Source organism: Acanthisitta chloris, unplaced genomic scaffold (genome assembly GCF_000695815.1).
Source record: "Acanthisitta chloris isolate BGI_N310 unplaced genomic scaffold, ASM69581v1 scaffold37367, whole genome shotgun sequence".
Classification (NCBI taxonomy): Eukaryota; Metazoa; Chordata; class Aves; order Passeriformes; family Acanthisittidae; genus Acanthisitta; species Acanthisitta chloris.
This window is the reverse complement of record NW_008681595.1, coordinates 6,995-16,616: the sequence shown is the minus strand read 5'-3', so window position 1 is coordinate 16,616 and position 9,622 is coordinate 6,995. Positions and strand designations below refer to the sequence as shown.

Genomic DNA, 9,622 nt, shown 5'->3' with positions numbered 1-9,622 from the left:
CTGGGGGTGGTGACTTCTGCTGTGGATGCTCTTGGGCTGTGTTGAAGAGCTTCTCACTGTCCCAGCAAAGCATCCTCCTCTGGCACTGGTCACATCGATGCTCTGGGGGCTGAGCAGACACCAAGATGCTGCCTGAGATATCATAAACACTTCTTCTTGCTGCTGAACTTTCTAATTGCTCATGTTTGAGCAAGGGAGGAGGCTCTGTCTGACAGACTCTCTTTCTCCCCCAGCACCAGCTGCCTCGTGCCCCAGGTGCTGCACTCCCCCAGAGCTGAGGCTATATTAATATCTGCCATGTGATCCCACAGCTCTCACTGCTCTGCAGGCAAAACAGCATAACCATGGGAACTTTCTTCTTCAACCCCCTCAGCATACCCTGCTAAACCAGGAAAGTCACCCCGCAGTGATTAAGCTGGGTGTAATGAGCTCTGGAAATCCTGGGTGTCCCAGCAGTTCCCTCTGCCCTTCCTGGCAAGGGGATGTGTAATAGGCTTGTCATCAGGAGGCTCCCAGGGCTCATGTTGCAAGGAAAAACAGCCAGACTTGGCAGCTGGCTGAGCTGTTTTGGGGTCTGTGCAGACAGGGAATGAGGGAGGCTACATCCCAGCTCGTGTGTCTGAGCTCCAAATAACTGTGCTGAGAGCCCCAGGGCTCTGCGGGCAGCTGCCAGGGGATGCTGCAGGGCAGACAGAGCTGCCAGCTCTGCTCTCTCCCTGCCCCATCTGCCGATGCCAGGGCAGAGCCAGCGAGGGGCTGGGGGTCCCACGGATCCCTCTGAGCTCCAGCAGACAAAGCAAGAGGGACTTTGCTCCTCGTGGATCCTCGGGCTTGGCCCACATGGCGCTGCAGGCTGGGACGGGCTGTGCCTGGGTTTGGGAAGGGCATGCAGGTGGTTATCTCCCGCCGGGTGTGTCGGCACAGCCCTGGCCTCAGGGCACCCTGCTGCTCCCACCGCACCCAGGAGCACCCTGCAGCCCTTCTAACCAGCTCCCTGTGGCCCCAGTCCCAGGCCTGGCACCCCACATCTCCTTTTCCTGTTGGGGGGTTTTGTTTTCATGGTGGGCTGCCTGCCAGGCTGGGCTGGAGGTGGAGGGGAGACCTGGGGTTGTGCTGGGCTAGGCTGCAGCTCCTGTCCCATGAGCTGGGTCTCTTGGAGCTGCTTCACCAAGAACCTGTCTAGGAGTGTCCATCTGCATCTGAAATCTGTGACTTGTTCCCTTCATCTTAGGAGGAATTCTGTCCCACAGGCTTCTTCCACAAGCAGAAACTCTGTCATTTCCATCCTGGATGTGTTTGTGCCAGCTTATTTCCATCTCTTTTTGTGCCTGCCTTGTCTTAGCTCAAACAACAAAGCTCCTTCCCAGGTGTTTCCACACAGCCAGTAGATCTCCCAGACCCGGCTGAGCCAGCCCAGCCAGGCTGCAGTGCCAGGGCTGCCCTGTTCCTGTCACAGAGCTCACTCTGCTGCTGCCACGGAGCCAAGGGCATCACCCGTGGCACAGTGTGGATGTGTATGATACAGGCTCTGTGCCCATGCCCAGCCCCTCTTCCCTGCCCGGGGGGCACAGCTGACACTGTCATTCCCCATTGCTCTTGGAAAGTCCTGATGTCTGTGGGCAGCGTTTGCTGGTCCCACAGCTGCAGCACACTGGTGGCCAACAGCCACCGTGTGATTCACCTCCTTCACCTCAGCCCTTCTCCTCTGCTCCTCCAAGAGCCTGTGGCTGAGGCTCAGCATTCCTGTGAGGAGCCTGGGAGACCTCTCACTTCAACCCAGAGAAGGGAAGGGAGGAGAAATGAGGTTTGGAGGCTAATTCTGGCAGCATCAGGCATAAGAAAGATCAAAAACTCAGGGCAGGAGTACAAGAGAGGAGGGAAGCTGTTGCGTGCATGCTCCTGGAAGCCCCGACAGCCCTGGTTCATGCATCCTGCACGTTATTTCTGTACCTACTCAAATTAAAACCAGCCTTGTCTTGCGGGCGCTGACTGCAGCCAGGCAGCTCTTCTCCCCAGGGGAGAATCCAATTTTCACTCCATCTCGCTTGTGTTTTTGACCTGGAATGACTCTTCCTTTTATATTTAACAAACGCTCCCTCTGAGCCTTGTACCACACTGCACTTCTCACGCAGAGACAGCAGTGTCAGAGCACACAGTGCTCCAAGGCAGGAGACCAGGGTGGGCATCCTGCTTACCTGGGATCCATCTGACCCACAGCAGAGCTGGCAGTGTCAGGGCACAGTGCTCTGAGGCAGGAGACCAGGGTGGGCATGCTGTGACCCGATCAGAGATGACACAGGCTCTGCAGGCATAGCCAGCTCAGCTGCTGGTGGGAGAAAGGGGCCTGGGGTCCCACCACCTTCTGCATCCACTGCACCTCAGGGCTGGGGTCCAGAAATGCCCAGGAAGGGCCACACACAGGTGCCAGCCATGGCACAGCTGGCAAGGAGGGCACCACAGGCTGCACAGCTGCTGGTCTGCAGCACTGCTGTGGTCATGGGAGGGATCCCACCACCTTCAGCCCCTCACCTACCTGTCCACCAGTCTCTGACAGATCCCTTCACAGCTGATTCTCCATAGGTTCTCCAGACTGGAGCAGACCTGGCTCCAAGAGCACAGGATTAATTAGTTAGAGTCCAGAGATGCCCTGGGCCTGTCTAATCCAGACTCCAGAGGTGTTTCCCACCCTGCAGCACAGTCCTTGGTGCAGGCGCATCCCTGCTCCTGAGCCTTTCCTACAGCCTGACCTGCCAGTCCTGTAAATAACAGCAATGAGTGGCTCAGGAGACACCACAGGGGCTGTGCTGGCAGGATGCTAAATGGGGTTGAGGTGTTTGTTCACTCCTGCAGCCCTTAGCACTCTGAGAAGCCCTGGAGAGAGCTTTACCTGCCGTGACTTGTGCCCGCGGCCGTGTGCTGACAGCAGCAGCAGACAGCAGTGATGTTTTGCTTCTAATTCCCTAATCTTCATGAGCCTGGGCTATTCTGGGTGTTTCTCCAGCAAGAGGTGAGGCTTTTCCAGGGTTATATAACTCGGCCAGGGCAAAGCTGGGCTGCTTTGAGCCACCTCTGCACCAGCTCTCAACACCTGGCAAGGCAATTAGTCACTGATTAGCAGGCTGACGCAGGGCTCCAGCCCAGCTCCCTCCCTCGCCCACGGGGCTTAGGGACCGTCTGCCCCAGGGCAACGTGTCTAGCTCCTAATCCTGTGACTCCACCGTTAATCAGCCCGGGATAGGCGAGTAAATAAGTCTGTCGTTGGAGATTGATGCAGGAAAGGGCAAATACTTCATCAAGTGTAGCCCACTGTGGGTGTGTGTCACACAGCAGATCCGCACAGGATGTGGAGAGGGAGCAATGAGCCGTGGGATTGACTCCTGCCAGCAAAGCTTTGGCTCTGGATTGCTGGATACCCTGTGGACCCAGCAGCACTGCCCTCCCGGGGACCAGAGGGGACAGGTCCATTCCCATGTGGACACAGGGAATGTGCTGTCCCCAACACCCTGGGGCTTGGCTGCCACAGTGGGTATGGAGTGGGACAGGGTTGTTGTCCTTATCCCAAGCCAAAGGAGTGAGGGTCTCTCTGTGTTTGAGGGACAGTAACCTCCGAGCAGGAGGGGAGCAGCAGCCAAGGGGATCCCACTTGTTGGCTGATGCAGCAGGACAACTTTCCCTATCTCTAAACAGTGTCCTGAGACCCTTCTCCCAGACCCCAAGAGAAGCCCAAGTCCTGCCGTGGGGGGTTATAACAGAGGATTAAAGAATCCTTTCTGTCTAAAGCAAAGCCAGATAGTATTGAGAAGGTATTAGCAGTGAGATTCCTTGAGCAGCGCCATGACTGAGGCAGCAGCCACGTACACAGGCTCCAGGCTCGCCTCGTACCAGGAAAACGAAATCCTGGATTAGCTGTACACCCAGGGCAGGACACTGCCCTGGCAGGCACTCCAGCTCTGCCCTGCGGAGCTCCAGGCTCGCTCGCTGCCCTCGGATGCCTTCCGAGGGTCAGGTCCCATGGCAAGGCTCTTGGAGTGAGGCTTCACCTCATTCTTAACCCAGAAAACAAGCAAATAAAGCCGAGTGTTGTCTTTAGCCCTCTGAATCCCCCAAAGCTCCTGCCAATGAGCACTCCGTGAGCTTGCCCGGCCGCGCTGTGGCACTGGGTGCAGAGGCCGGAGGGGGTGGAAGAGCAGGACGGGGGTGACTTGTTTTCTTATGAGCTGAATTCCAGCTTTGCGCTCCAAATCCCTGATTTTATAGACTTTTCCGCTGAAGTCTGCTCCTGCCCGGGGCATGCCTGTGTAACCGCTCCTCTCTGCATTCCTCAGATTCCTCCTCGACGGAGAGACGCCGATTGAAGACGGGTCTGAGGTCCCTACGGGAGGAAGGAGGCAAGAAGGAGGAGGAGGAGATTTCCCTTGGACTCTAAGCTGTCAAAGCGGAAAACCAAAGCATGTCCCAGGTCATAGAGAGCCACGTGTTGCATGTTGGCCAGACTGTGTGTATCTGCTCACCGGAGGAGAGGCAGAGCCTGCGCCAGGTGGGGTATCCAGGCTGCTCCTCGCTGCCAGTGAAGTATGTCTACTACTCCACAGAGGCCTGGGCTGAGCCACCCTCCATGGTGCACCCCAAGGCTCACCTGCTTTCTGGGGGAGGCCTGTACAGAGCCCAGCCTGGGCTGGAGCACGTGGCTGCTCACACACAGGGCAAGGGGCAGCAGGATCCCTCCTTGGAGAGACACTCTGCCCCGTGCCAGTCAAAGGAGGAGCACACCAGCACGGATCCCGAGGCTCACTCGATGTCTTCCTGCCTGGACATATCCCTAGAATCTCTCAACCAGCTGATCCTAGAAATTGATCCAACCTTCCAGCTGCTGCCGGGCATGCCGGAGAAGGATGCAGCCCAACCTGCTGCTCAGGGTGACACTGCTGCTCAGGGTGACACTGCTGCCACCAAGAAACAGGACCCAGAGGCAATAGGTGAGGCTAAGGCACCGCTCAGGTGGTGGAACTGGCACAGCTCAGACCTGGTGAAAACCCTCTGCCAGAGGCAGTGGAGCCCAGGGCAGAGGTCGGGCACACACCTGTGCCCACAGGCAGGATGAGGTCCTGTGCTCCTGGGGGCGCTGGAAATGGGCAGTGGTGATGTCCCCAGTGGGATCAGCATGTGGGACTGTTGCCTGACATCAGCACTCCATGTTAAGGAGCAGGAGGACAGGCTGTGCATCCAGGCTGTGCCCAGCTCCCATGTTTCCATGGCCTTGGTCTGATCAATTTTGACACACCTCGTGTCCAGCTGGCTCAGACAGATCCAGAAGGAAACAGGGAAAATAGCCTTTAATTCAACCTGATGTTTATTTCCTTGTGTTTGGAGAAAACAATTCTCATTAGAAAAGGGACTTGTAGCTCTTGGAAAACTCCTGATCCCAGTTGTCACCATCCGTGCCTAGAGTCAGGCTCTGGGTGCCAGTGAGGACCCTGCTCACCCCATTCCCCCAAGGGCAGTGGAGCCTTTCCCATGGTCACACTTGACCTGTGGGAGCACAAGGGTTTGCAGCCAGATTTCCAGAGCCCTGGGCTAAGGTACCCAGTGTTACACAACCAGCCCATTTACATGTTCCAAATCACTTTGCCAGGGAAATTCTTTATCCAGGGCTTGTGCACTCCTCAGGCAGCATACCTGGCATAGGCAAGGCACCAGCAGCACATACCAGCCCCCTCTGCTCACATGCCTTAGGTGAACCCTTGTGCAACTCCTCCTTGTCATCCCTGCAATCCAGGCTCTGCTCTGAGTGCTGCTCCTGATCCAAGCACTCCTGCCTGAGCTCCTCTGCCCATTTTAGCTGCTCAGCACACCATGCAAAGAGCAGCCCCAGCACACAGCATGCTTCATCCTGCTGCCTGCATCCTGGAGTGCCAAGGGACAGGTCTGGGGTGGTTGAGGTGCATGAAGATACAGCCTAGCTGATCCTGATCCTGATCCCCAAAAGCCTTATTGCCCGTCCCTGTCTTTACACATGGAAATACCTTAACAATCTGTCCCCAGGCCTCTTTCTAGAGGAAGGTCAAGCGAGAGGACGCTAAAGGCATGAAAAAACACAAGGACTGCAGGGTCAGTGTGTGTGAGGGTCCTGGTGCTCCAGTGGGGCAGCAGCAATGCTGGAGCCAGGCAATTCCAGGGCAGATGCTGCCCCTGCTTCTCCCTGGGATGGACAGGGTGGCCTTGCAGATAAAGTTCTGTGGCATAGGGCAAGTTCTGCTTTGACTGCTCAGTGCCTGGAGCCATTCCTCTGCCTCCCCTCAGGCATCACTCAGGGCCTGGAGTCCTGAGCAGGTAGTGTGCTAGTGCTTTGGAAAATCTGGCTCCAAGCATGGAACTGAACATCTGGAAAGCTGGCCCTGAATTCAGTGGGAAAAGCCTTGCTTCAGCTTTCGTTTTCATTTACAGCTCTTCTTTTTTACACAAACTTCCTCCTGCTGCTCAGTTCACACACCTCTTCCCGCTCCAGCCCTGTGCCCATGCCGTGGCACGCACCTCTGCCTGACAGCCCAACAGACACTCCCCTTGAGCTCCTACTGCCCTTTCCTCCCCTTGGCCGGGCCAGGGAGGCCCTTGCAAGGACCTCCTGTGCTTTCTGAGTAATTCCCACCCTCTCCTTGCTGTTGAAGGCGTCAGTTCCCTGCAAACACGACCAGCTGATGTGAGGCTGGCAGGGACTGATGGTGCCCAGAGAGGCAAGAGGGGTTTATTCTTGTCTAGTGGAGACCACGAGGAAGCTTTAAACATGACAGATGCTGCAGCAACAGGAGATGCATTCATGAGAGTCTGCTTGTTGGGAGAGGGAGAGGGAGAGGAGAGGAGAGGAGAGGAGAGGAGAGGAGAGGAGGAGAAGAGGATCTTGGCTTGCATGACATCTGGGCTTGGTGTTTGCTGCACTTTTGCCACTCCTTGGTGCTGGAAAACTTGCCAAGGTCTTGAGCAAATATTTGAGGTTTAACCACAGGTGATAAGAGGAGCAAAGGCAGAGAAGTAGGAGGCAAAAGGCCTCCTGAGCCTGGTGTGCAGATGCTTGTCAGTTATTTAGAGGACAATTAAAATCCCCTTTTCTTCCTCCTTTTGTGGAGACATTGTCACAAAACGTCCGGCCAGGAGCTCTCTGAGAGGGTTTGTGCACTGATACCAGCACACATGGTTCTGGAGCTGCTCTGAGATCGGTGCTGGAGGAGCTGCTGCTGGCAGTGAGGCTGTAGAGGGGAAGGCTGTGGGTCTGGCTCCATCCCACCGTGGTCCAGCTGTGTCCCCACTGGGACCAGCCCTCCCATCCCACCCGGAGCCTCCTCGGCGTTTCTCTGCTGGCCGTGCCGCTCTGATCCCGCGCTGGCATTGGCATGGAGAAGGGGCTTGGGAAGTAACTTTTGTACAGGCTTGTGCTTTTCATGCTCATCCAGCTTTATGCCCCAGAGGTCTGGTTGTTTCTTGCAGTAAACAGGGTCTGTGTGCGTGGCTGGAGCTGACTGCTCTGTCTGGCCAGCAACAAGTCCATCGAGGCCCAACTCCACGGCCAGGGAGCTCAGGGCTGTTTAGAGAACTCTTTCATTGCTGCAGCAAAAGGGTTTTTCTCTCTCCAAGAAACACCTTTGAGAGGGGAAACTTTCCTGAACTCCATGGCAGGGCAAGAACTAAGCACTAAAAGCCGAGCTGGGCACGTCCAGGCTGGAAGGGAGGTGCACACCTTTGGCAGGGGAGTGATTAACCACGGGAGCAGCTCCCCAGGGAGGAGATGAATCTGCCATCCCTGCAAGCACTTCCATTGAGTCTGAGTGTCTCTTGCTAAAAGGCCTCTTCCAGCTCAGCCAGAAACTTCCAAGAAACCCAGAGCCTGCTGTGCACTGGGGAGCCAGGCACCCCTTGTCCTGGCCATGAGGTTTCACTGAGGGTCTTGGACAAGCAATGCTCTGTCAGGTGTGTTCCCATATCAGGAAGCAGAGGGGCTGAAGATGCCTGGCCTGATCTGAGCACAAATGGAAGAGCAGGGAGATTCACAGCAGGGCACAGGCACAGAAACTGCCTTGGAATTTACTTCTCTAGAGAGAATTGTGCAGGATGGAAGAAGGGAAGAGGGAGCAGCTCTCCCCTGTCCAGAGCTCTGTGCTTGCTGCCAGCACAGCCAGTCCCATAGTGGACCAAGAGCCTTGTCCCACATGGATTACATGAATTCCCTCTGCCATCCACCATGGTGCAGATGGATGTCCAGCTGCACCTGGGGCCAGGTGACATCCCCCTGCTCCTCTGCCCAGCCACCCCCAAGGTGTGCAGGGCCACGTGCCTGCTGCCCTGGGCACCCTCCGACCCTGACATCATTCCTGGGGAGAGCAGCCAGATGTTTTTCTCTTGAGTCAGGTGCAAACAGAGCTGCTGCTGGAGGGAACCCCCACCTCTGGCTGCAGGTCTCGGCAGGCCCCAGTGGGTAATGCTGGCGAGGAGGGTCTGAGCAGCCAGACGTGACCGCACGTAACCCCCTTTGCTGGGAGCTGCAGTCTGGGCTCTGCGAGGAATCAGCCCTCGTGGGGTCTCAACAAAAGGCAGTGCTGGGCTCCCCCAGCCTTGCAGGGTGTGTACCCCAGAGCCAGACTCATAGCAGGAAGAACAGGCGCATGTTCCCAACAGAGCTTTGCTAACCAACCCACCTCTAATGTGGAATCACTCATGACCTCTTCTCTCTCCCTGCAGACATCAAGTACATCGAGATGACCCCAGACAGAGCCACAGGACCTGAGACACTACAGGGCTTCAGGCACCCCCTTCTCCAGGTCCCCCCAGGCCAACAGCTTCCTGCCCCAAAAAGGAGGACTCAGAGGCAAATACAGCACCAGTGACTGTGTGGTTTTCTCGAGCCCACCCGGACCCTCGAGCCCCCAGTCAGCCACCCTGAGCTGCAGCAACGTGTCTGAGAGCATCTCTGTGCCCCAGCAGCGCTCGGTGGGACGCGCAGACACCACGCACAGCCCCAGGGCCCTCGGCACCTCCCCGGGCTTTGACAACCTGCTGAAGCCTGTGCACGTGGTGAGGGCCCAGCAGAGGGGCAGTTGGGTCTCCCAGCTCTCCACGAGCCCTGGCTCCGACACCAGTTACATCCTGGGAAGGTAAATGCTGCCTGTGAACCACCCTTGGGGTGATGGTGGGATGGAAGGGGCACCAAGTCCCTCATTCCTCAGGCTGGGAGTTGATACCCCGTGGGGATGGCATTGTCCCTGGGGTGGGCTCTGTGTATGAACACCCTTTGATCTCTGCTCTGTCTCCCTCTTGCAGCAGCACTCACTCACTCCACAATGAGGACTCGGACGCTCCCACGGCCACCTGCCCGTCCCCCGCCAGCTCCCTGGGCAGCCCCTGCCCCCCTTCCCCTGGCATCGTGTCTCACTCCAGCCCAGCCCAGGGCAGGCAGCTCCCCCAAGGCCAGCACGTCCCTGCCCCAGAAGGGACAGGCGAGCAGCTGCCCCCCCTCCATCCTCACCTCCGCAGCCGACATCCCAGTGCTGCTGGTGAACGGCTGCCTGGAACAAGGGGCTGGATCCCCCCAGTTGGCCAAAGCCACCCCCAGCTCTGCCACAAAACCACCCAGTCC

At 57.2% G+C, this 9,622-nt stretch overlaps 1 protein-coding gene across 1 annotated transcript in view; it reads left to right on the top strand.

The window, feature by feature from the left end:
- The first annotated feature begins 4,450 nt into the window (after positions 1 to 4,450).
- TNS4 (tensin 4) overlaps positions 4,451 to 9,622 on the top strand; it is a 10,672-nt gene continuing 5,500 nt past the window's right edge. The window contains exons 1-5 of the mRNA XM_009078158.1: positions 4,451 to 4,976; positions 8,728 to 8,807; positions 8,917 to 9,140; positions 9,307 to 9,356; positions 9,424 to 9,577. Coding sequence (XP_009076406.1) covers positions 4,451 to 4,976; positions 8,728 to 8,807; positions 8,917 to 9,140; positions 9,307 to 9,356; positions 9,424 to 9,577 — 1,034 coding nt within the window. The remainder of the gene's footprint in view (positions 4,977 to 8,727; positions 8,808 to 8,916; positions 9,141 to 9,306; positions 9,357 to 9,423; positions 9,578 to 9,622) is intronic.